Raw genomic sequence first — 26,703 nt, forward strand, 5'->3', positions numbered from 1 at the left:
GCCATCCTTGCTGTGTGGCTTCCATGGCCGCCATGTTCACAGGCAGCAAGCTGTAGGTGGCTAGAACATGATAAAATGCATGTGAGCATTTTTTGGTGCCAGCCCTGAGGAGCTCAAAAATGATACCTACTCACATAAGGAAAAAAGACAACTTGTCTCCCTTTTCAGTTTCTGCCACAATCATGCAAATATGCTCTTTTACAATAAATGTGTCCTGCTTGCTAATGAGCTGATACATTATTGTGAGAATGTGAGAATGAGGTTCATATATTGTTGAAGTTGTGTTAGTTCATGTGTGGCTTTTTCTAGGCCAAGAGAGCCCAAATAGCAGGAGAGAATTACAGGCAACTCCAGGGAAAAGCCCTCAGTTCAGGAGTACGGCAGGCAGAGCTCTCCTGCCTGGAAGAGAGTGCCTGCCCAGGACCCCTGTCCCAGCGGTGCAAACCAACCTTGCCCAGCTCAGACTCCTGTACTTCCTCTTCAGCCTTAACCATCTGCCTGCCTGGCCTGTCCAGATTGTCACCTGAGGTATTAATGACTGTTACTCTCAGTGCCTCGGTGACCAAGTTTCATAGGTTTTGGGTAGACTGCCTCAAAACTAAGTTTCCTGTAACTACGTTGTTTTCGGGTGATATCTTACAGCTTGACAGCAGCTCATATATGTGACACAGCTGCTCCACCCCTAATTAGACAAAAAGAAAGTCACGGCACCTGTTATGTGCTTAGAATATAAAATAAGTGAAAGTTTAGCCCATTTAAAAATCAAAGCATGGGGAATTATTGAACAAGAAAATATGTTAAAAATTAATATTTTATCCATGTAGGGATCTGAAATTTCACAGCCTTGGCATCTGATTTTCCAAATCATAAGGGAATTAATTTATGAACATCCCTCAGTGCTTGTCTGGACAGACTGAGTGGGTTGCTCTGTGGATCAGGGGCTGTCATTGCAGACTCCTTTAAGGTTAATTGAAAATTTTGCAATACGGTTTTTCATACAAGCCAAATCCCAGAGAGGACTGTCGTGTTTATTAGGTTGTCCTCTACCTTGGACCGACTGCTCCTTGGCAGGGACATGCTGTGACGTCCTAGGCTTGACTTCTTCGGGTTTTCCAGTGGTTCCGCTGATCGTCTCGGCACCTGCTCATGCAGCAGGAAAGTCATGGCAGCTACCGGGTCCTGGGAACCCAAGTGCTGTTTTCTGAGCAGATTGGAAGGCAGAAGTATTTCCTGCCATTATTAATGAGCTCTCACAGACGATCTGCTTGTGATCACGGCTTTTATCACACAGACAGACTTGAGAGTGATTTGTTGATGTCACGACCGCCGCTGTGTCTTTGTGTTTAGGTCACTGGAAAGGGAACGTTTTATATGGAGTTAGCTGATGTGTCTCACATCACTCTGACAAATACTTATGAAGATCTTGATGAAAATATAGGATTCTACAATGTCGTCAAATGCTAACAAAAAACCAGAATAAAATTTCCCTGCTCTGCTTCCTTCCCCTCCTCCCTGCTCCCCCTTACATATATTAAATATCTGGCTGTAGAGAGTTGCTTTCTCTTATTCTGTATTTTTCTTGAACCTTTATGGAACATTTGTGACTGTCGTATAATCATCTCTTTGGCCCTGGCCAAGTCAGAGCCTCTCTCAAATCCATTTCCTTTTCTTGTGAAAGAGAGATGGTCTGGCCCAGTGGTTGTGAGAATAACACTTTGAAAAGCATCAAGTGATCCAGAAATAGAAACCGCCTGGTCACAATGCTGTGTCCTTTCAAAGGATTTGGACATCTCCCTGAAGATGAAGCAGCCATGCCCTTTCTGAGTGATCTTTCCATACGGCCTATTATCAACCACATTTGTGGGGTTACATAGTTCCTTTGACTTCCACCATAAATACCTGAAGAGAAGAACATCCAGACACTTCCGAACCTGTGAATTCGATTCTCAAATTCTCAGTGTTCTAGTGTTCATTTTCTGCCAATAGTAAAATTTGAATCTCGTGGTAGGTAATGAGCTTGTACATTTCTACAAGGGTTTGGGGTAGTGTTTCTAAGGAATATCAGGTGGAAAGAAAGTGAATATTGTTTCAGTTTCAGGACAGAGGAATTCAGTCTGTTAATCGCTGCATTAGTAAGACAGAGACCACAGCAGCACGAGTTCTATCCATGGTTTTGAACTGCCAAGAGAAAAATCTGTTTCATTGTTCAGCCATTATTTTTGTCTCTGAGAGATGGATGTTATAATCCCTAGGAAATGCGTTTAGCAATATATGGGTGGAAATAATCACTGTGTCACATAAACAGCTGATAGCCGACATAGGTTCTGTTACATTAGATAAGCAGAGTTGTCAGGATAAACAGATTTTATTAAGGTGTGCAGAAAGACTCAGAATGGCTTTCTGCCAAGATTTAACACAGAAAGTTTCGTTGGTGTTATTCAATGATGGAATTTTAATGCCTCTGTAGAACTTTTAGGGCTTTGGTGCAGGTTTAAGAAAAATAAATAAAGGATGGTGTTTGCTAATATTAAGTCGTGCAAAACCACACATCTAGCTCTAAGTATATGATTTATATTATTACCGTGCGATGTTGAGTAGGACATCAACTCTCTTTGCTTCTTTCCCGATCTGTGAGCTGGCCTTTGCCATTTGCACGCCATTCAAAAAGGAATGATTAAGTTTCTGACTTCCGTGCTGGGGCAAGAGGGAGTCAAGTGAGCTGAGAAAGGGTCTAGTGAGCTGAGAAAGGGTCTAGTGAGCTCCGTCGTGCTACTGTATCACTGGAGTAAGGGTCTAGTGAGCTCCGTCGTGCTACCGTATCCCTACAGTAAGGGTCTGGTGAGCTCCGTCGTGCTACTGTATCACTGGAGTAAGCATCTGGTGAGCCCCATCGTGCTACTGTATTGCTGCAGTAAGGGTCTAGTGAGCTCCGTCGTGCTACCGTATACCTGCAGTAAGGGTCTGGTGAGCTCCGTCGTGCTACTGTATCACTGGAGTAAGGATCTAGTGAGCTCCGTCGTGCTACTGTATCGCTGGAGTAAGGGTCTGGTGACGTTCTCACTGTATTTCTTGCAGGTTGCTTCCAGCTATGTAACGTTTTCCGAACCCATGAAATGGAAATTGACCAGTGCTTGCTGGAGTCCCTTCCCCTCGGCCAGCGGCAGCGGCTGGTGAAGCGCATGCGCTGTGAGCAGATCAAAGCCTACTATGAAAGAGAGAAGGCTTTTCAGAAGCAGGAAGGATTCCTGAAAAAGCTGAAGCATGGGAAGAGTCAGAAAGTCCACTTCAACCTTGCCGACATGATACAGGATGCAATTATCCACCATGATGACAAAGAAGGTACGTGACACAGAAGTTTTCTGACGTGGTTTTCATGGTTTCTGTTTGTTTGTTTCCTAGTGGGGAGATGAAGGATAGTATTTCTTTTAAACGTTAGGGGTCTTTAAAAAAAAAATATGAGATAGTCAAGGAAATATCCTCTTTCGAAAGAACATAGTTAAAACTTCCAAGTCTAGTACAAGTGAACAAAATGCAAAATTTTGGTAGAATTATTGTAATATTTTTTAAAGAATGACCTACCTGGAAAGCGTGTGATTTCCTTGTAAACTGTGCATGCAAATTTGTAATGAATTTTTTTTCCCAATGAAATTGTTTTCTTTGATGATGAGATTATGTTGCAAAATTCATTATTATCTCATTTTGAATTCATGGATAGAAATAGGAATAGGAATTAGCTATCATTTTATTATTCTCTTCCTACTTGGAGCTCTTCATTTCATGGCCATTCGCTCTGAGGAGCTTGTAAGTACCTTCAGGGGAAGGGATGCTCTCAGCCCATTTCACAGCCCCCTCCGCCCCCACCCAGTACCTTCCAGCAGTGTTGAGTGAGAGAGGGAAGCAATTTGTTCATGCTCACCAGGTCGTATTGTTGGAACATGTCTAAATTAAGTTGCAGGAAGACACAAGCCCTATATCGATTTAACAATCACACAACCGCAAAAAGATTGTTCACTAAATCTCTTATGTAAAATATCAACAGGACAAATAATGCCTGAATTAGGGTTAAAAATTTAAGAATAATAAAATCATAAATCCAGAGACCAAGAGGAACTATTTAATGTATGTATAATATATAACATGTGTACTAATATATATTCCATATTATAACATTTGGTGAGGACACTGAAGTCATAAAATCAGAATTAACCTTGATGTAGGCATGTCACTTGGGCAATCAAGAGCCTGAGATAGGGTCCTGCCTTCAGGAAACCTCGAATCTAAGTGAGGGGGAAAACTCTCCTAAGAAAGTAGAAAACAGTAGAAACGAAGTCTGGTATGAACGGGAAGAGCCGGGCAGTAGAATGTGATCTCTGAGGGGTTCCGGAGGAAGCTGTCTGTAAAGAAGAAACCACACTTAGGCAGTGTGGAGAACAGCCGCCCCGCGTGAGTGCCGGCAGGGAGACCTGCCTGAAGGGAGGCGGAGTGAGGAGCGGGCTGCTAAGCTGGTACTGGGGAAATAGGACTCTTGTGAATACTTCAAGCCCTACTTTTGAAGCAGAGTGCAGTGGGATCCACTGTATGTTCCTCAGAAGAAGATGCATATGCCACAAATAGTGTTGAGCAAAGATTAATCAGGGATGTATATCTGTAGGAGAGATGGAAGGGTAAGGACAAGAACAAGAAACAAAGACATCAACTGAAAATCCAACGATGAAATTTCCATGTTAGATGGAACTGGCTTGAGATAGTAGCATGGGGATTGGAGCGAAATCATGAACCCAGCAGCCATATTCCATAGGAAAAATGCCTAAATTCATCAAATATGTATGGTGTTTTTATTATGGGCCAGGCAGCTGTGAATGAAGGAAAGCACATCTCTCTGTGATGCCCCGCTGTCTGGTGTGTGACCATAAAAATTAAGATAAAGTTGGATGTGTAATATGGGGGGTAATGGAAGGAAGGAAGGAGGGAGACTCTGGGGGGAGGTGTGGGGAGTTCGGTGAATGGATATCTGAGGAGGAACCTTTCAGGTGAGTCTGGAGCTGGGAAGGAACATCCCAGCCTCTGGGAGGAGCCAATATGAATAAATTGGGAGGATGGAGGGCAAGAAGCCAGCAGGGAGGGGCTGGAAGGGTCATGGGAAGGATTCTGGCTTTTGTGCTCAGTGAGTCCTGAAGATATTGTGGGGGCTTGAGTGGAGCTCCTATCACCTGTGACGTAACAGGACGAGCTTGGCTGCTGCACTGTGACTTGAATGAAGAATTGTGAGGACAGAGCAGAGAGGCTCTGCCAGGAAGTTGGGCACAAAATGATGGTGGCTTGGACCAAGGTGGAGTGAGGGCGTGGTGAGAAACTGTCAGTTGGGGCAGATACTTTCAGGAAAGAGCTCACAGGAAATGCTGATGGGTGGGTGACGGGGAGTATATCAGTTTGTACTGCTGCCATAATGAATGGCCACTCCTTTAGTGTGTAGTTGCGAAAGGTATGAGTATATCCTCTTATAGTTGTGGTCCAAAGTCTGGGGTGAGTCCCACTGGCCTGAAATCCAGGTATCATCAGGCTGCGATGCTTTCTGGAGGTTCTAGGTGAGGATTGCTTTCTTTGACTTGTCCATTTTCTGGAGGGCATAATTTCCCCTCAACCCTAGCGCCTCCTCTGTCTTCAGAGCCGGCAAGGGTTGGTGGAGTGTCCCTCTCATGCTTGGAATTTCTTCTGCTCCTTTTTCTGTCCTTGCGTCTCTCTGAACAAATCTTTTGCCTCCTTCTTCCACCTTCAAGGCCCATGTGATACAGGGGCAAAGAACTCACTTGGATCATCTTAGATAATCTCCCTTTTTTAAGGTCAGCTCATGAGCCACCTTAATTCCTTTCCCCAGGTACTGTAACATAATTCAGAGGCATGACACCCAAGGGCAAAATTGATCCTACAGACTCAAGGATCACACCGACTCTGTTCTGGCCTGAACAACCAGCATAATGAAATGTTATTAATAGAGATAGAGGTGCTGCTAGGAGGTCAGATCAGGAGAGGGCATCATGTTGTTTGGAGATAAAAATTGGAGACAGATGGGCATCAAAAGCTGAAAGACTATGTATCACTTAGGGAATGAGAGTAGATAAAAATACAAAAAGCTCAAGAACTGAGCCCTAGGGAGCTCCAATATTAAGAATTCAGAAATGAGGCAGATCCACCAAGAGCATCAAAGAAAGGTGGAACTTGAGGTGGGGGAGCCATCCTGGGAGCTAAGTGATGAGAACTTTTCAAGGAGAAGAATGACTATCAAACACTGCTTCTCAGTCTTGGGGTGGAGACAGAATTGAACCTTTGCATTTAAAATATGGAAGGTATAGTTTTAGTGAATTGTTGGGAGCAAAACTCAAGTGGATAAGAGTGGAGACAGAGTGGGTGAACAGAAATGGACACTGGGAAATGGAGACCTCTTGAAGGAAGTTTTAGGTAGAGGGGAGAAATGGTAAGGTAGCTACAGAAGGAAAAGAAATGAAGGGAACTTTGGTTCACGGGAGAAATATGGGATTTCTGGGAGAAATAATATCATGGGAGAAATAATAGCGTGTGTGTAGTGGAAAGAAATCATGTATCTGGGAGGGAAGAACTGCTGGCACCGAAGTAAGGAAGGAAAGTCACTGGAGCAAGGGCTTTGAGCTCGTACACATGATGAGATATGGTCCTCAGCTGGAGGGTTTGGTCTTGCTAATTTTATTTGTAGTTCCAGTATCCTGGCTCTGCCCGTAGAGATCCTGATTCAAGCAGGATAGTTTCCCAGTGTGCCTCCAGTGCTGTATTGTGCAGACAGGGCTGAGGACCTCCCACGGGGGCAATGGGAGAAGAGATGCAGCCAAAGGGCGAGCGGGTGTGGGAATGGGAACTTAATGGCGGCTCTCTGACGGCCTCCAGCACTTACTGACGAGGGAACCTTGGCTGTCAAAGAAGAGGGAGGATGAGAGGAGGGTTTGCAGCTCCAGCTCCCACATGTACACGTGGGGGAATAAGTGGACTGGGGCAATCTGGTATGAAAAAAGGATTTACCAATAGAATGAGATATAAAAAAAACAGAAACAGAAGGACCACGTGTGACTCAAAGTTTTCCAAAGTGGATTGGGGCTCAGTGGGGAGCCTTCTTCTCCCTCTCCCTCTGTCGGCTGCGCCCCCTGCTTGTACTCTTTCTGTCAAATAAATAAATAAACATCTTAAAAAAAGGGGGGGGTTAGCATGGCCTCTCCACCCATGGGTCCTTATTCATAGCTATTTGCTTTTCTACCCTAAAATTTTACTCTAGCTTTTAGAGTTCAGTTTGTCCCCACTTTACCTTCACAATTCCATATATATATACACACAGATGCCATTTTATATGGAATATAGTATTACCTCATCAACAGGCACTCAGGTTTCTTGCCAACTTGGAATCACTTGTTAGCTGTCGACACCTATTTTCCAGTGGGGTCCATGACTGTGCGGATGTACAGTGGGTCTTTTGTATGTGAGATTTTATATAAAGACCCCGAAATCTAAGCAAGCAGTCAGACTTGAGTTTTCAACCCAGAAGAAGCAGGGAGTCATTGTTTTGTTTGAATAGACCACGATTAGCTAGGAGTTGGGTTTAATTTTTTTTAAGTTTTTTATATTTTTAAAGATTTATTTATTGATTTTGTTTAGAGAGCACTCATAAGTGGAAGGGGAGGGGTGGAGGGAGAGGGAAAGAGAGAACCTCAAGCAGACTCCCCACTGAGCACAGAGCCCGACATGGGGCTTGATATCAGGACCCTGGGATCATGACCTGAGAAATCAAGAGTCAGACCCATAACTGACTGAGCCAACGAGGTGCCCCTTAAGTTGGGTTTTATTGAAGAAATGGCTTTTGGAATTGCAATGGAGAGAATGAACTGGTCAGTAAAGTTACCCGTTTTGCTTGGTATAATGACCAATAGAAGGTATTTCAATTGATAGGGACAATAGGAAACTTCAGAAGAAAAAAATGCACACATTCACTCACAATGTTCATTACACTCTTGCTTTGCACAACAAACTATAACAAACCTTTGCTATATATGATCTAGTTTATTCGTTATGACAGAAATTAAACAGAAATTAAACAAAAAAATTCAAAAGATTCTTAGAGAAAATGTCTTTAGAAAGACACTTTATGGGGCACCTGGGTGGCTCAGTCATTAAGCGTCTGTCTTTAGCCCAGGTCTTGATCTCAGGGTCCTGGGATGGAGCCCCACATTGGGCTCCCTGCTCAGTGGGAAGCCTAGTTCTCCCTCTCCCTAACCCTGCTTGTGTCCCCCCTCTCTCTCTGTCTCTCTCCCTCTGTCAAATAAATAATTTAAATCTTAAAAAGAAAAGAAGGACACCTCATATAATTTTCTCACTCCTAGGAAATAGTTTCTCTTACTGATGGAAGCAAACACGATGTTCAGTAACTAAGATCAACATTAACATCAAATGATGAAGAAATAATTCAGTGACTCTTAAAACTCAACACAAGAGTTTGAATTTCTAATCAATTATTTCTTTAAAGATTTTTATTTATTTGAGAGAGAGAGAGATAAAGAGAGCATGCGAACAAGTGAGGAGGAGCATCAGGCAGAGGGAGAAGCGGTCTCCCTGCTGAGCAGAGAGCCCGGTGCAGAGCCAATCCCGGGACCCTGAGATCATGACCTGAGCCGAATGTAGACACTTCACCAACTGAGCCATCCAGGTGCCCCCAATTTCTAATCAATTATTAAAATTTTAAGTACATTATTGTGTTGTTAAACTAAGATATTGATCCATTGCTTGACCTGCTTTAACAAAATACTATAGACTGGGGACTTCAACAGCAGACATTTATTTCTCAGGGTTCTGGAATTTAGATACCCAAACTCAAGATGTCACCAGATTTGGCTATTAGTGAGAGAACTCTCCCTGGCCACCTCCTGACAGATGGCCACCTTCTCCTCGTATCCCAAATGGTGGGGAGAGGAAGCTCTGGTCTCTTCTTCTTGTAAAGGTGCCAGTCCCATCATGGAGGCTACAACCTTGTGGTTTCATCTGGTCCTAATTTCCTCCTAAGACCCAACTCCTGATATCATCACACCAAGGTGTAGGGCTTCAATATAAAGATTTGGGAGGGGCACAAATATCAGTCAATAGCAGGTCACATACCACATCTGTAATTGCAGCTGACCCATGTATGCACAAATAAAATATTACTTTTTTTGGAGTCTCTCATCTACTTTGGAAACTACCGTGTGAGTACCAATAGACCTCACTGTTTCAGAGGAAAAGCTTTAATTTCTTGCTAATTTAAAATTTTAATTGGATTGAAAAGACAAGCAGGCTCTTTAGAGATATTATACTCTCTTTAGCCAATGTTTAACTTCTGGAAAAGTATCCAGGAAAATGTGTTTATTTCATTATGGTAATCATACTTTTGTTTATCTTTTAACTACTCAGATACTGAAATGTACATGTTTATTGTGTTTATAAAATTGAGATGGTAAAACATATTGCCGTAAGAACAGCCTTTTTCCATTTAAATTATTATTGCAAACTTTGTAGGTTCTATTTTTGTGTAAAGCGTTTTATTTCCTCTCTTATTTCCAAGTACTTCCTTGGCTGAGTCTAAAGAATCAAATACACTTTTTCAAAGGACAACATATTATTCATGCTAATGTTTGTAATATATCATTGAGAAGCAATTCAGAATTATTTAATTTTATGAATGTTGCATTTTCATAATTATAGTAGTATCTTTAGTGATTTGTTTTACTTTTCTGGTAGTTAGTGATATTTTAGTGTTAATGTGCCATGTTAATATACTACATCATTTTAAAATGTGATTTCCTGGGTGGCTCAGTTGGTTGAGCGACTGTCTTTAGCTCAGGTCATGATCCTAGAGTCCCAGGGTAGGTCCAACATCGGGCTCCCTGCTCCTCGAGGAGTCTGCTTCTCCCTCTGACCCTCCCATCTCCTCTGCTCTCTCTCTCTCTCTCTCTCAATCTCATTCTTTCTCTCAAATAGATAAAATAAAATATCTTTAAAAATAAATAAATAAATAAATAAATAGTGTTCATTCTTTTCCATCTATAAAATTTTGTTCTGAATTTTGTTTTAGGGCCTTTAATTTACTTATTTTTCACCTCCCCAAATTTCCATCACTCCCTTAAATTAAAAAGATATATATACATATATATTTTTCTTTTGTGGTAAGAGCATTCAACACATCACCTCTTGGCTTGGCCTTTGGTGGTAAGTGAGCTGAACTACCGATCCCACGAGCTGATTTCCCTTCCCTGCCATTTGCTGTCTTTTCCTCCTCTCGTCTGGTTGAGTTCTGCTCACTGTCAAAGTGTCGGCCAGAGTCGGGGACAGACATTCTTTAAGCTGTGACCCTTTCCCTCTCTCTGCTCAGACCCTTCCTCCACCTTTTTGGCTAGAGTTTAGGAGGACCTATTTATTAACCTACATGCGTAATATTTTCTAAGAGTCTGTTCCATTCCAGTCACACAAAGAACTTTGTAAGTGTCATTACAGACCTATAATGTCCAACTTCACTTATATCAGAAGTCAACTCTTAGGAAAAAAGGGAAAAATCAAATTATAACCATGTGGGACTCTGTTTCCTTCTCTTGCCTCTCAGACCACTGGCCCCAGTTTCTTTGGAGGGCTAAGGTTAAGAGCTGTGGCCTAAGGATCTGACCCTAAAACTTTCCGCTTCCTGCTTGTCCTCCCCAGAAGGCCTCACCTTTTCCCTCCGCATTCCTTGTCCCCCGCCCCAGGGATACCCAAATGTGCATTCAGACCTCTCTCCTGAGCTCCACACCTGCCCTTCCAAACTTGTGACATTCGCAGTGAATATCCATCCCCATCTCCTTCCAAACCCAAAATGCTTCTTCCCTTCTGTGCTTCACCTTCTTCCACTTTGTGCCCAGAAATCATGAGGTTGGGCTGATTTAGATACAAATTTGTAAGACTTGACGGTTGTCCCTCCCCTGAATAACTCACAGGAAGTATTAACTGCTCATGTACTAGCGGGAGCCCTCTTAAGAATATACCTGGAGTGCAGCAGATCCGTTTCTCCAATATGTAGCAGATTCTCTATTAATGGGCAGAACATCTCCCTCCTTAGAGACTTACAAGTAAATTATTGGGAGCAAGTGTTCTGTTCCCTACCCACCACACCCCCAGTGAGTAGTTTTGGGTCAGAGAATACATTTCACATATTCCTTAAGTGTTTCACACCTGACACATGAAAGGGGGCTTCTCGTTGACCTAGCGAGTGGGGGTACTTAGCTGAGCCCTCTCCTTGCCTTTACTGGACTGACATGGAGGTTAAAATGTTGATGGACGGGGTGACCATGTCATTGTATTTTTTTAATCTATTTTTTTACTTCTGTTTGACTATCTAGAGTATAGAGATAAAACAAAGGTGCCAGTTATGGTGTTTTCTTTTTGCCATCCTGTGTTTATGAAGATGATCCGTCTGCCAGGGCACGTTTCCCACTGGTGGCTACGGATTTCTACTCAATGCAGCCTCTTTCTGTCTCCCTCACCTTCCCATAACCAGGCGTATAAATAGACAATTAGAAAATGTGGCAGCCAATAAGTACATTTAACTTGGCCCTTAGAGAAATTGAACCAAGACTCTGCCACCTTTAGAGTGGTGGTCAGACGCACTGAGCAATTACCCAGTCCTGATTCCCTACACCCATTTATGATGAACATAGTTGAGTGTGATGTATGTTAACTACCTGACAAGGATGCATATTTCTAGAACTGAAAATTAGGGGTATATCCTTGAAGTGGAATGCAGATAGACCCTTCCCAAAAGAGTTGAATTCAACCAATATGAATGTCTTATATATTGGATACTTGGGGTTGGAAAGCAAATAGAAAGCATCATTCTGTCTTTAAGGAAGAATTGGGGAAAAGAACATTCCCAGTGAAAAGACGAGCGATCTACTGCTATCTGCATCGTCCTTGTTCTAGAATGGTACCAAACCTGAGCAGAGAGAGGGAGATGACCGCTTTACCAGAACCACTCCGATCTTGTTGACTTCTCAGTGATGGGAACAGAAACGGAATGGATCTGTGCTTCTCACTGGGCAGAGGAGGGTGAGGATTGGGGGCAGACATCAGAACGAAAGGACCGCTTTTAGATTTTAGAGAAAAGGATGAGCTTTATGGCATCAGACCCATGTTCACATCAGAAAGCTGGAAGGCGAAGTGAATATTGCTCACAGCCGTGCTGGGTCCAGTGACCCGGGGCACATTTGAATTTCACAGAGAATTTTACAGACCTGTCTTCTCTGGACTGGTGCTTTCGATGAACAGGTAGCAGTTGCTAGGTAATTAAGGGTGCCCATTTCAAAACCAGGTTTAGAAACATGAAGACTTGGAAATTAAGTGCTTCTAAATTCTGAGGGATTCTGTGCAAATTTAATGAGGAGCTCAGTATTTCACCAACACCAGATTCATATTCCTGACAAGTAGTAATTATTTTAACTGCTTGCAGTGTAGTCATGACTTTACCAGGTACTGTGGAAATAACTGGAAAAAAAAAAAGAGGGAGAGAGAGAGAGAAAAGTGTGCTTTATAGGCATTTATGCAAATAGAAAGATATGCTGTTTTTTAACAAGCAAACAAACCAACTAGAAATGGATTCATTTAAAAGGAATCCCAGCAGGCCTTCACCGGGAGGAGGTCGGGATGAGATGAATTTGAAAGTCTGCTCTGTGGGAAGATTTTACTTTGGCAGGATGGTTGGTCCCTACCGCCATGCACCTGAGCCTCGGGAGCTGGCCAGTGCACCTTCTGGGCCTCTCTGTCCTCCCCTGCCGATGAGGGTGAGGGGTAGAGCGGTGGGCCTTTCTCAGAGGTGGCTGTGAGTGTCAGTCACAGAACTTCAGAGGACCCCTGTCACGTCTTACTCCGTGCAGTCCGTGCTCTGAAGGGAATCAGGAGGCAGTGTTGGAACAGTCGACAGTGACAGGTGAGGACCCTGACCGGTGTGGGGTTCACAGACGATGACAGCGGGTGTTAATATGTGGGAATGAACACGGAGTGTGAGAGGACTCTAACTCTAATGGGGCAACCCTATTAGAAATCATGAAGAAATAGAGAAAAGGCAAGACAGACAGGTAAACTTAGAGTGTGGACATGAACCTGAGACCACGAGAAACAGCAGTTGGATTATACCTTTGGAAATGGGATTGAAAGGGGAAAATTCACATTATTAAGCTGATTGAGCATTTTCTTCACTCTTTGCTGCTAAGGCAATGCATGTGTTATATATGGTAAATGTTACCTATAATGTGTTTTTCTATACACATACTCGTATTGTATATGTATAGAGTTTTATACACTTGGCGTAGCATTTGACTATCATTGTCTAAGCCCGTCATATGCATTGTCTCATTTAACCCCCAGACACCCCTGTGAGGCCCTGTATGGAGTGACTCAGTGTCCTCCTTTATTCCAGGCCACCTGGAACCTCATTTGAAAACAGTCTTTGCACGAGCACTCCAGGGACGATGATGTCGCTCTTGATGAGAGTGGGTCTTCAACAAAGGACCAGAGCTCTTACAGAAGGAGGGAGTTTGGACCCAGAAACACATGGGGAAGGTGGCCAGGAGAACAGAAGACAGAGATGGGTCTCCAGAGATTGCTGGCGGCTCTGAGAAGCTAGGAGACAGGCCTGGAGGGGCCTCCCCTCAGGCCCTTGGAGGGAGGGAGGCCTTCCTGACCCCTGGACTTCAGACTTCAGCTTCCAGGGCTGTGAGAGAATAAATTCTGTTTTCTGACCCCTTCATGCCCCCAGTTCGTGGGACTTTGTGTAGCGGCCTTTGGAAACAAATGAGGGTACATACAAACCCGGCCCAATTTTGTGGATTAGATACTAGGGTTTAAGGAAGTTAAACAGAGTTCTCAGGAGATGGGCTGCTACTCAGGGACAAAATGAGATTCAGACCCACCTCTGTCTGGCCCAAACGTCCACGCTGCCTGCCCCCGCCTTCTGGGGCCTCTGGTGTCACTCCCACCCATCCTGAGGGTGGCTCTGGGCTCGTCCTGCGTCCCTGCACGTGAGCTCTTTCACCTCCATGGTTCTGTGCCTTGAGCTGGTCCAGGCAGTGGCTCTAACCTGGCAGTTGACACGATGGGAAGGCACGTTCCCAGAGCAGCGTGAGACTCCAGGAGCTCAGGCCAGCAGAGAGCTGGCTGTGAGCCACGGGGATTCAAGGTTACTGGCTACCTTCTCCCTCCATCCTTCCGACTTCCATTCTTCTTTTTTTTTTTTTCCGACTCCCATTCTTGAGGTGGGACCTCTGACCCTCTGTTTCCTCTGGTCCTCACAGTGCTGCTCGGCAGATGTTTCTGGGGCCATTGGCCTTCTCCTCATTCTGCAGGGCTGCCCAGGGTGAACTGGTAAGGCTCTCTCTTCCTCTCGCCTAGTGCTGCCCACCCCAGGCCGTCTGGACCGCACTCCCTTCCCCACAGCTGTTCCACACAATTCTGTTGACCTCTTCTGCAGCCTCATGGTCCGAACATCCAGGCCTCAGGAGAAGGGGAGGACTGGGTCATGTTGTTAGAAGACATTGGGAAAGCAACTAGTCCCACATCGTCAGGTTGGAACCTCTCATCTAGAATTTAAGTGTTTTAAGAAGAATCAGTTTCTTCTTTGCCCGTGCCAAGGCCATTTTCCCTCTCTGGTGGCTAGGAGGAAAGCTGTCTCTTTCCTCATTAATTCTGCCTTTGCTGCTCGCTTTCTGCCATAGGCCAGCTGCTTTCCATTGATCGACCCCAGAGGGTATGTGGGGGAGAGAACAAACTGATGCAAATGCATGTGGACTCTGCCTGGTCCGTGGTCTACAATACCAAGGATGGGAAACACTCTTACTGCTGTGTCCTTGGAGTCTTTGTTTAAGCTTTATCCTCTGCCTAGAACATTCTCCCACTTTTATCTTCGAAATGAACCTCTCTTCTCTGAATGTGAGAGAAGAATGTTCTCTGACATTCTTAGGCAACACTAATTCCTTCCTCCTTTATGTTGCTCGTGCTGATTCCTTGAGGTTATAACCCCACCTTTACACATTGGTATCTCCCAGCGGAGTGGGTACCATTCAAGAAAAGGATCTTTCCTGTTCCCCGTCCTTTCATTTTTAGTGAGCATTCATGGCACCCCTGCCATCTGCTTTGCACTGTGCTACGCACTGGAAAGATATAGGAAGGGCAGAAGGGGTTCTGGGCAGAAAGAAAAGATGGAGCAGAGGCATGAAGAGAAAGTATGTTTTCTTTTACTATCCTAATAGATATCATGATATTTCCACCCTGTTCCTAGCACAGAGACTTTGTGTGTTAGTCAAGGTTCTTGAGAGAAATAGGACTGAGAGAACACACACACACACACACACACACACACACACACAGAGAGAGAGAGAGAGAGAGGGTGGGGGAGATTTATTTTGAGGAGTTGGCCTGCACAATTGTCTGAAATCTGTGGGCTAGTAGGCTGAAAATGCAAGGAGGAGTCCGAGTGGCAGTCTCGAGTCTGAAATCTGCAGGATAGAGACTCAGGCAAGGCTTTGGCACTTTTGACTTGAGGCAGAACTCTTTTTCCTCTTGGAGACCTCAGTCTTTGCTCTTAAGGTCTTCATCTGGTGAGATGAGGCCCACCCACATGGTGGAGGGCAATCTGCTTTAATCAGAGTCAACTGATTAAAGCATGAATCACATCTAAAAAATACCTTCAGGGCAACATAGAGAGTATTTGACCAAATAGCTAGGCACTGTCAGTTAGGTTGACACATAAAATTAACCAGTACAGACTTTCTTGGGGGACTAGTAAGAGTTAGATTAACTGAGTATTTATGAAGGTCCAGGCACTGTTCTAAGTGCTTAAAATCTATTAACTCCTTGTCTGCTCACTGTGGTCCTGGGATCTCAGAACAGGCTTAAACACAGGCTTTGACTTGTGAAGCGACTTGTCACAGTGCACACAGCTATTGTGGTAGACCAGGACGGAAGCCCAGGCAGGGCAGCTCTGGAGCCTCTTGACAACTAAAAACATATCTGGATTTCAGTAATGAGACTTTATTTGAAAAGATTGTTGTGATGGGGAACACTGACCTTAGCATTGGCGAGCATCTCAGAATCAAGCAGGAAGAGGCTTGCCTTTTCTAGGGAGGGGTTGGCAGGACCAGCAGGGAATTTTGGGGAGAAGGGCCAGGAAGTGGGTTGAGCCAAGAGCATGATTGGGTGGGTTAACAGGGCATTTTTCTCTCTGTGGATGGCTTTGCTTTGGAGAATCAGCCATTAAAGGAAGATGTTCAGCCTCTCAAGGCTTGCTTCAACATGAAGCAGACCGAATGCAGGGGCCTGGGGGGTAGAACTTTTTCAAGCCAAGTCAATGAGTAGGTAGTAGTCAGTTGTGAACTTTCAGTCACAATGATACTTGTAAAACCTAAACTACCTGGGAGGTCAGTACGAGTATTGGGAATTAATTAGCTGAAGAGCAAAAGATTTTGGGGGGCCTGGGTATGTCAGATGGTTAAGTGCCTGCCTTTGGCTTAGGTCATGATCTCCAGGTCCTGGGATCGAGCCTCATGTTGGCTTCCAGCTCAGTGGGGAGTCTGCTTCTCCTTCTCCCTCTACCCCTCTCCTGCTTGTATGTGTTATCTCTCTCTCTCTCTCTCTCTCAAATGAATTAAAAAAAAATCTTTAATAAAAAAGAGCAAAATATTCTTCCTGATGATATTGTATGGTATTATATGTAAAAAGTCAGGACATTTTTCATATTGTTGAAATTAGTATTCATTTACTTTAGCCTCTTCATCTTCAGTGAATAGTGTTCTACTTCTCCTGGTTTTTACAAGTAGATTCTGATAGCACCTAGCAAGTGGCGATATGAGCAGATCAATGCTGAACACATGCATTCAGTCCTTCAGAATCAAGAGACCATGTTGTTACCTGTGTCCAGCAGGGGCCTAGGTATTGGGAATACCAAGAGAAATTGAGCCTGCTCTCTGCAACCTGGCGGAAGGAAGGAAGCTGCTGCAGACAAAGGCTGACAGCATTTAACTTCTGTCGAAGTAGATGGGCAGTGCAGACAGCAGGTCAGAGTGGAGTGGGAGGTGACAATGACTTTGGAAATGCTGTTTTTCGGCTCTTCCAAGTCAGGAAACTAAGCCAAAGCTAAAGTTGGTCAAAGGCCAGAGGTCCCAGAAAGATATAATGTTTGGGAATTGTAAACACTAGGATATGACTGGGGTTGGGGAAGGTTGGCATTGGTCTCTGGAGACCTTGCGTGCCATAAAGGCAGCTTAGGAGTTGGACTATAGGAGAGGATATTGATTTTGCCCAAATATATTCAGTGGTAGTTGAGCATTGTAGACAGTCATGAATCTTCATATTCTGAACATGGATGTTGCTACCCCTAACCTATCCAGGACGGTGATTTAAGGCTTCTCGTGGTTTTTCCAAAGGAGTGGCAACATGGTGGCAAGAATATAAAGGCAGAGATGAGCCTGTAGGTGTCATTCCTGATTTTTCTCTCCGCTGTTTTACGTGAATGCATGAAGTGTGGGAGAGCATCATTAGGCTAAAAAAGCACATTAAAAACTTTTAACCTACTAGTTTTCATACTTTAAGGAGGAGGAGGGCAGATGGTGTGTTCTGTCGTGTACAATCACATATTGTCTCAAGGTTTTGTAGTCACACTCCTCTGTGTCTGTTTCTTGCCCCATATGATGTTACTTCTTAGGGCTGCTCTCTTCAAACATAAATGTCCAATGAGAATTCCCAGAAGCACATGAAAACTGCACATTCTAACTCTCTATACTCTCAAGTTTTGACTAAATTGAAATTAAAAAAAAAAAAAAGAAGAAGAAGCATTTTAGTTCACTGGATTAATTCCACAGTTAGGGTCTCTGATCCATCAAATTTAAGACAGCATTGCTGCTGCCTGTGTAAACCCAGGATTTTCTGACTCAATATGTTCAGAACAGCCTCTGAAAAAAAGAGGAAAAAAGGACTCATAATTTTTGTAGGAAAAAGGCACAATCTGTCCGAGGCCCAGACTGCAGCTTGGTGCATTTGCCTCTCACTGTACGAGGACGGTACACTCTGCCTGAAAATGTTCCGCAGGCAAAATGTAGATTCTCCATTTCTAAGATCAAACAAGTCATTTTGTGCAAGAGTGGATGGAGCAGAATATATCACCAGAGTTTTTTTCTGAGCGTTTTCAACACACACACCATTTCCAGGAAATTGACATTTATAAGGTCTGTTTTGTAAAACAGCCTACTGGCCCCAAGGTCACACTCATCCACTGGACCCTGACCCTCTGTCCTTCCCAAGACCACCACTTTTCCAGCTGCCCCATCACCGTCCACCACGCAGGATCGTGCCGCGGGAGAATAGGGCTTCATGTTGTCCAAAGTGGACAGGAAAGACACTAAACTAAATGAAACCATCTTCCCTTCCTTTCACTGATCCCTTACGACCCGAGCTCCTCGGGAGAAGAGCCTGGACTCACTGCCTCCCCCGATTTCTCCCCTCGGTTGTCTCCGTGAAAACACCGCCACCAGGCTGTCCTCCAGCTCTTCCGCCCCACGCTGCCTGCACTTGCCGCGGCCTCCTTGGTGCCGCTTCAGGCATATCCCTCAGTCCTCATCACAGTGAGCTGGAAGCCGCGTCCTCTGCCACGTCTCCTGCGCAGTCGGCTTCTGGATCTGTCCTCTCTCCTGGGCCCCCCGTCTGCCTTGCTGGTCCCCGTGTCTCAGTCTTCTGGGTTCTCCTCAGCCTCCCCACTTTGACCCCAGAGCATCCCGAGGCTTCAGCGCTCCTCCCTGTCTACCGTCCACCCTCTCGGAAATCACGTGCCAGGCCACATGGAGGCCATGAATCCCAGTCTTCACGCCCAGCCAGGACCGTCCCCTGGACGTCCGACTTCGCCCCAGCATCGCACCCGCCCGCCCGGCACGCTGGGCTTTCCCCACGACACTGGCTCCTCCCGCATCTTTCCCACACGGGGAGTCCCTTCGTTCCAACAGGTGTTCACGCCAGACGTCTCAGAGGCTTCCTGGGCTCCCCACGCTCTCTCCCACCCGCCGTGTGAGAGGAGCACATTCTGCTCCTTCTGCCTCTGAAGGGCGCTCATGTTCTGACCGCCGCCCGCTTCCGTGGCCACCGCCCTCGTCGCCGTCTTGCTGCTGCCCCATCTCTCGTGGACTGTTCCAGCAGCCTCCCACCACACTCCACCGCTTCCCTTCCAGTGCCCCTGTCGGCTCACACATTTTCAGGGGCTTCAAGGCTCCCCAAGAGTGGCACCTTTGTCCTTGCCAGGGGTAAGAAGACCCCATGAGGTCTGGCCCTGTCCTGCCCCACTCCAGCCACTGAGCTCATGCTCTCCCATTTTCCCTCACACGTACTCCTCCACAGGCTCTCGGGCCTTCTTGCCTTTTCTCAAACAGGCCACACCTGCTGCCTCAGGGCCTTTGCACTTTTGGACATAGATGCTGCAGGGCTTTCATTCACCAGCCTGCGCGCTCCGCTGGAATGTCACCTGATCAGAGAGGCTTTCTCCGACTCCTGGCTGAGCCCTCTTCTCCTGGGCACTCTCCCCCCCACCCGCCCTGCTTTCCTATGTTCGCAGCCCTTCTCATGGTGCAGCCTTTCCCTCCTTAGTGTGCGTGTGCGCGTGGGCACGTTCATGTGTGGTGTCTCAGGAGAATGCAGCTCTACAAGACCAACATCTTTCTGTGTTTCATTCCCCCCATGGCCTCAGCTTCTACAACAATGGCTTGCAGGATAGAGGTAGCAGCAACAATTGTCCAGTGAGTATGTAAGGGAAGGGACTCTCTTCCTAAACGTCTTTTGAATGCATCCCTCTTGCCAGTCCCCACGGCCACCGCCATCTTGTGGCCTCTGTCATCTGCGGTCTGGGCTGGTTCCCAAGTCCCTGAACTGATCAGCGACCTCCAGTTTTGTCCTCCCCCCGCTCAATCAGCACCTGCTTAACATCACAAGCTTTCCAAAGCACAAATAGAAATGTTCGTTCTTCTACTCAGAACTCCTGCTAATAACACTGTAGTTTTCAAACTCCTTTTCCAGGGACTCAGCCATGTTGATCTTTCCAGAGTGACTCTTTGATGCCCCCTTATGCAGCCTGTCTCCTCCTGTGCGCCCAGCATCTTGTAGCACCACATCCTAGAACCTCACACACTCCCCAGCCCTTTCTGGCTGGGTGCTCCCTCTTCATCCTTAGGTCTCCTGCTATCACATAGAGCTCCAGACCTGGGGCATCCGTCCGCACAGAGAAGCCGGTCCTGCGTCTCCAGGCCGGCTCCCAGAGCGCCCCGAGATGCCCCTGTTACAGTGGGTGTCACCGTATGTATAACGACATGACCCGTTTCTTCTCTGCATCCAGAATGGGCCGCAGGCTCCACAGGGGCAGAGTCTGCTCTCATTCCTCACCATCTGGATCCCAGCACCTAATAGTGTCTGTGCTCAGACGGCCCGTCACGTTTTACATGTTTATTTTGCAAATTAACATCAAATATCTTCACGCAGCTATAAATTGTTTCTTCCATGTAAAGAGCTCAACAGTTCTTCTGACCTAACTGACTATTTCCCTGTCTTCTGTCTAGTATTTATTTACTCAAACATCCAAGGTCAATCTATGGTCTCTGCGTTAAGTTCTTGACTCTCTGGAACAGAGGCTTTGCATAAACTTGCACCTTTCTGTTTATTTCTTCATGTGGGTAGAGAGAAAGCAAAATTACTGCTAAGAGTACAGTCAAAATTACATTTTCTTATGCTTTGAAGAACTTCTTAATTTTACTCTTACAATTCCAGTAATTTATATATATATAAAATTATTATATATTTATATATATAATATATATAAATACATAATATGTGTGTGTGTGTGTGTGTGTGTGTGTGTATATATATATATATATATATATATAGAAGCAGACTTATTGTGATGTTGAGAGAAGGCATAGTTTGGGAAAACCCCGAGCAATTGTGGCCGGGATCTCACCCAGGACAGTGGGTTCGCCCTGCCTGGGGTGACCTGAACCATGGCGTGGGGGAAGTTCATGGCTTCCTTAGGCCCCAGGTGACATATGAATGATGGTGTGGTCGCGTATGTTACGCATTTGCATAGTGATTTCTCATAACATTCCGTGATAACTGATTTTATTAAAATCTCCCTGGTTTGATAAGAAGAGTATTTGTCAATGTGATTTTGGAGCCGAAAATGTCCAATGTCTTTCTCATGGCCTTGGCCTCTTTCTTTTTTTTTCTTTTAAGATTTTAGTTATTTATTTGAGAAAAGCAAACGAGAGAGAGCAAGAGCATGAGAAGGAGGAGGGTCAGGGAGAGAAGCAGACTCCCCGCTGAGCAGGGAGCCCGAGGCGGGGCTCCACCCCATCCCAGGACTCCAGGATCCTGACCAGAGCCAGAGGCAGCGGCTTCACCAGCTGAGCCCCCCGGCACTCAGCCTTGGTCTCTCTCACAGGGCGATTTCCAAATTTGATTTCCAGAGTCCAGGCACTGCTCTAATTTTCCTCTTGTATGTTTTAGTCAAACACCACACGGCATCTGCTACTGTGCCCGAAGCTCCGATTTTCCACAGCCCCGTCGCCTTTCTTTACAGAAATGTCCCTTCCCGCACGTGCTCATTGGTCAATACATGGTGATGTCGTTGTTGTTGTTTTCCTCAGAAACTCCAGTTTGAAACTTAGCAGTTATTTTTGATATTTTCTCTCACCTGAACATGGGCCTTTAACCTTGCAGATCCCACCAGTGAGTTTCAGTAACAGGACTGATCCCCGCCCTGCATTTTGCCCATTGTTGCCGGAAAGGTTATTTGGACCTTTCGCGTGGCTTACCCCTTGTCTCTTGCTGCCTCACTTTTTTTTTTTTTAATTTATTCATTTTAGACAGAGAGCGAGAGAGAAGTAGAGAGCATGAGTGGGAGGGGCAGAGGGAGGGAGAGAGAGAAAAAAACTCGGGCAGACTCTGCGGCGAGCACAGAGCCCGACGAGGGGCTCGATCTCACGACCTGGAGATCAAGACCTGAGCCGAAACCAAGAGTCGTCGGATGTGTCACTGACTGAGCCACCCAGGCACCCCGTCTCGTCACTTCTGATGTCATTCACTCCGGGACTCCCCAGATGTGCTTTCCCGGCATATCTGTGCCAAGGAGGGCGTTGGTGAAAGGGAGGTTAACGGTGAGCCGAAGCAGGTGCGGTCCATGGTGGCTGCCCCTTCCAGTCAAGGACGAGAGCCCCCCTGCCCCTTGGTCTGCTTCGTCTGTTCTTCCTGGGCTCTCGGCTTCTCTCACAGGGAACGTGAACTTGAGCTCCCTGGTCTTGCTCGGCTGGCAGAGGGAGCGCTGCTGCACGAGGACAAGAGATACACGCCCACTTTGTTATCTCATGAGACAATTCCTAAAACCATCCAGCTGCTCGCTAGCGCTCTCTCTCTCTCTCTCTTTCAGTCTTGAATGCGATAGTAGGGATGTGATGAGGCATTTGTCTTCAGAGACTTCTTTCTTATAACCCGGTTGCCACTCATGGCCTTCCGAGCTCTCACTTCGGTGCCACTCTCTGTGTCTCTGTTCCGTGCACCGGAAACACGCCACCCCGGGGAAGAGCCTCGGCACCTGGGATGCCTGCTGCCTCACCTCCCTCCCCTGGGAGCCTCTTAGGGATGCAGATTCTCTGTCACCATCCTGGACCAGCTGCGTCAGAAACCGGGAAGGAGACAGGATCAGCCTTCCAGGTGACTCTGAAGCTTTAGCTGGATTCTAGATATTCTCAACGGAGCATGGTTGTCAAACTTAACTCCGGAGGAACTGAAGTTCGCTGTCCTGGGGATGGAGGTGCTGAATGTTGCGTGACCTGTGGGACCACAACAAAGAAGAATGACTGCCCTGTCCTAGGGAACCCCGTCCTCCTTACGCACAACAGGACGAATCTGGTCTCACAGAGCTGCTTCCCTGCTTTGCCCGGAAGGGCTGACTTCCTGCCCTTCCGGGTTTCCTCCTTCAGTTTCTTACTCTGATTTCTGTCTTGACTTGGCTGTGTTCTCTTCCTCGGTCGAGGCCTGCATTGAGTAATGCCTCCTGCAGGGCCCTTTCCGGACTGCCTCGGCTGAAAGCATAAAACTTCTCTGTACACCCACAGGCATTTTTTCCATGAGTCTAGAATTTGCTCATTGGCATCTGCCTTCGAATGTCATCTTGATAGAAATGTCTTCTCTTCCCCATTCTGCACTGCTCCAAACAGAGTGGTGGCTTCTCTCTGTCCCCAGTGGAGTTGCCGGCCTGGGAGGGGCTCGAAGCAGGGACAGCGTCTCCTCTCCCTGCTCCCGGCGCTATAGTAGTTCTAAGCACTAGAAACACAGCGCACTGCTGGTTGACTGCACCGTGTGCAGAAATACGAAAAAAAGAAAAAAGGAAACACCCGCCCGTTCTAGTCCATGACCACACTCTCACCAGGAAGCTCAAGAAATCTGCCTCTGATAAATGACCCCGTTTGTGCACAATTGTGCATGATTGGAGAAGCTATAATTCCCACTTGCTCCAGCTGCGCAAGTCCAGAAGCCATTTTTGAATACCCCGGGGGCGACGTAGACTTGACAGTTGCCTCCATTTTCCTTCCCAATTGGAAATGATTCTATAACGAAACACAATTTCCGTCTTGTTCTAATAAAATGAAGATCACAAACAGAGTGTCAGGTCCAGTGTGAATTTTAGGAAGATAAGGCTGGAAGTACAACCCGAGAATCCCAGGCAGCAGCGGTTTGAGTTCCCCTGTCATGTGGGGCCACGGAAGGGGGTGGTGTGCTCATGTCTGGAACCCCTGGGAAAGTCAGCCTGGGTCGGGCTCCTGAGAAACGCAGGGGTGTGAACCGGGAGGCTGCGGGGCGCGACCCGCAGGGGAGACTGCTCTTTCCCCCCATGGGATTGTCTTAGGCAGGAAAAGGTTGTGTTTTTCTGTTTGGACTATCATAGAAATAGTGCTACAGACAGGGTGGTCTGAGCACCAGAAATTAATTTTCCCACTCTTCTAGTGTCCAGAGGCTTCAGTTGGGGTACGGCAATGCCAGTTTGTGGCGGCTGTTGCTGGCTTAATTAATTAACCACCGTCACAGCCTCATCTCTAAGGACAGTCGCACCAGGTGTCCAGGCTTCAACATGAATTTTGAAAAAGTCAGTTCTGTTCCTAAGAGCTGTATTTCACTTGAGGTCTTCTCTCACCGAGACTGGGTGAGTTGGGCGTCCATTGAAAAGCAGGCGTCCAGGAGAGATGAGATGCGCGAGAGTCCGGGGGAAGCAGCAGCCAGGGGCAAGAGGGAAGGGCGCGGAGGAGTCTGGGAGAGACTTGAGAAGGCGATGTGCCCGCGCCCCAGGCTGTGTTAGCTTCTAGGGCTGGTGTCACAGAGCACCTCGGGCTGGGGGACCTGCGCAACACGCACTCACTTCCTCACGGTTCCAGCAGCTAGGAGACCAGGTTTTCTGTTCTGTTCCGTTGATCTGCGTATCGGTTTTTGTGCCAGTACCAAACTGTTTTGATTGCTGCAACTTGGATGTGTATTTTGAAACCTGGGACTATGTATGATCCCTCCAGCTTTGTTCTTCTTCCTCAGTTGCTTTGGTCTCTTCTGGTTCCATATACATTTTAGTATTATTTGCCCTAGTTCTGTGAAAATTGTTGTTTGTGCTTCAATAGGAATTGATTTCAGTCTGTAGATTGCTTTGGGTAGTATCGGCATTTTAACAACACTTGTTCTTCCCGTCCATGAGCATGGGCTCTCTTTCCATTCGTCTGTGTCATTTTCTCTTTCTTTCTTTCTTTCTTTCTTTCTTTCTTTCTAATAGTTTTCACACAACAGGTCCTTCACCTCCTTGGTTAAGTTTATTCCTCGGTATTTTATTATTTTTGGTGCAAGTGTAAATGGAATGGTAGAAGGAGCTATATCTCTTTGCACTTTGCCCCCAATACAGATTCAATTTATAATGAGCAATTCTACACTCTGGAAGAGTGCTTTGCAGTTAACTAAGGAGTTACCTTGAGTACAGATGTGTACACAGCAAGGTGTAAGTAGAACATAAACCCACTTCCTCTGTGGGTTAGTAGACTAACTGTAATGTCCTATTCCTACGGTTTTGGTAACAGTCAAAGCAAAGGTAGTTATGGGCAGGTCACTGACCTGGCTCTGGGGTCAAGTCTTTGGTGCCCTGGATAATTATGATCCTACAGATTCTTCTCTGTGTTCCGTGCTGATGTTTTCTTCACGTCGAACCACACTAGACTGGTCGTGTCTCTCAGAGCTGATAGCCCAGATGCAGAAAACCACAGTCTTTAGGCTCCGAGTTTCTGCTGCCTCTGGCACTTTGCTGCTGCCTCTGGCATTTTGCTGCTGTCTCTGGCATTTTGCCTTTTGCCCTTTTGAAGCCAATTATTGGTGGATACATGCATTTCCTAAATTTGTAGCTGGGACAAGATGAGAATACATTGAATGTAGAAAGAGAATATGAGAAGAACTATAGGGATTCGGACAGTGTACTTGATCCGCTAATAGAAGAGTTAATAGGGACAAATGTAAGCTCCGAAATATCAATGACTGACTTTGGGATATCGGTGCTCTCCTTTCCCCACTTAATAAAATAAAACCAAAGCCTGCATTAATAGAAGTCCAGTTTCTAAACCAAGAGAGGCAGAAGTCCAAGGGTCACATAAATTAATATGGGGGCCATGGTGCATTTAAATACAGAGAATCTCATCAGGACTGCGAAAACAGTGAGAGGCCTAAAACCATTTTTGCGGAGGAAGAGGCAATGGGCCAAGGGTGTTCGGCTCACGCAAGAGATGGCTCAACCAGGGCAGAACGGCTCTGAGCCCTTGAAGTATTGCCTGTGGAACTGGTTCCTGTAGCTTATTAATATTTTTTTCTTATGCCTTAGACTTGTTCTCGGTGGTATCAGGTTGGGTAGAGAAAGCCAGGGGTTTGAAGTTGTAGAAAAAGAGAATTTAGCTTTGTGTAAAGATGCCGTTTTGCAGATTTGGAACAGTCTGCCTTGGGAGATGGTGAACAAGGTAAGCAAGTTAACGGAACTTCCGTGTCCAGTTTGCTAATACGTACTCCATAAGTATATGAATATGAACTTGCAGTTTTATAAGTATAAGTTATAGTTCCCACTAGTATTACTTTATTATTATTTTGTACATATTTGGATTGCTTGATTTTTTATAATCTCTCTGCATGTTATCATAGCATGATTCTCCAGGTTCGTTACACCAAAATAATCGCACACTCAACTCACAACCATAAGCAGCGACACAGTTGCTGTAGAATTCTTTGAAAAGTTCAGGATCAGATTTCTCATGTGGTTTAATTTCAAGTATAAGTTATTTTCAGTGCAAAAGTAGAAATCGATGCAGGCAGAGAACAGCCTCCTAACAAATTCCTCTCCTGTCTCCCACATGTTCTGAGCACGTAGGGGATATGAAATTGAATAACTTCATCAAAGCACTTCATGAAAATATATTTTAGCAAAGATGGTAAGTTTTGAGATCAGCAGCGTGTGTGCTGATAATTTGATTTTTAAAATTTTATGTTATACTACAATTTTTATCACAAAGAACCTTTAAAAAATACTGTGTTGGGGCACCAGAGTACCTCAGT

At 45.7% G+C, this 26,703-nt stretch overlaps 1 protein-coding gene across 3 annotated transcripts in view; it reads left to right on the plus strand.

Moving 5' to 3' along the window:
- MYO16 (myosin XVI) overlaps nucleotides 1–26,703 on the plus strand; it is a 574,710-nt gene that overhangs the window by 145,581 nt on the left and 402,426 nt on the right. For all 3 annotated transcript variants that reach the window (XM_082701002.1, XM_082701003.1, XM_082701004.1), the window contains exon 2: nucleotides 3,076–3,339. In XM_082701002.1, coding sequence (XP_082557128.1) covers nucleotides 3,114–3,339 — 226 coding nt within the window. In that variant the 5' untranslated portion in view covers nucleotides 3,076–3,113. The remainder of the gene's footprint in view (nucleotides 1–3,075; nucleotides 3,340–26,703) is intronic.

This window comes from Mustela nivalis (assembly GCF_964662115.1).
Source record: "Mustela nivalis genome assembly, chromosome: 15".
NCBI classification, from domain to species: domain Eukaryota; kingdom Metazoa; phylum Chordata; class Mammalia; order Carnivora; family Mustelidae; genus Mustela; species Mustela nivalis.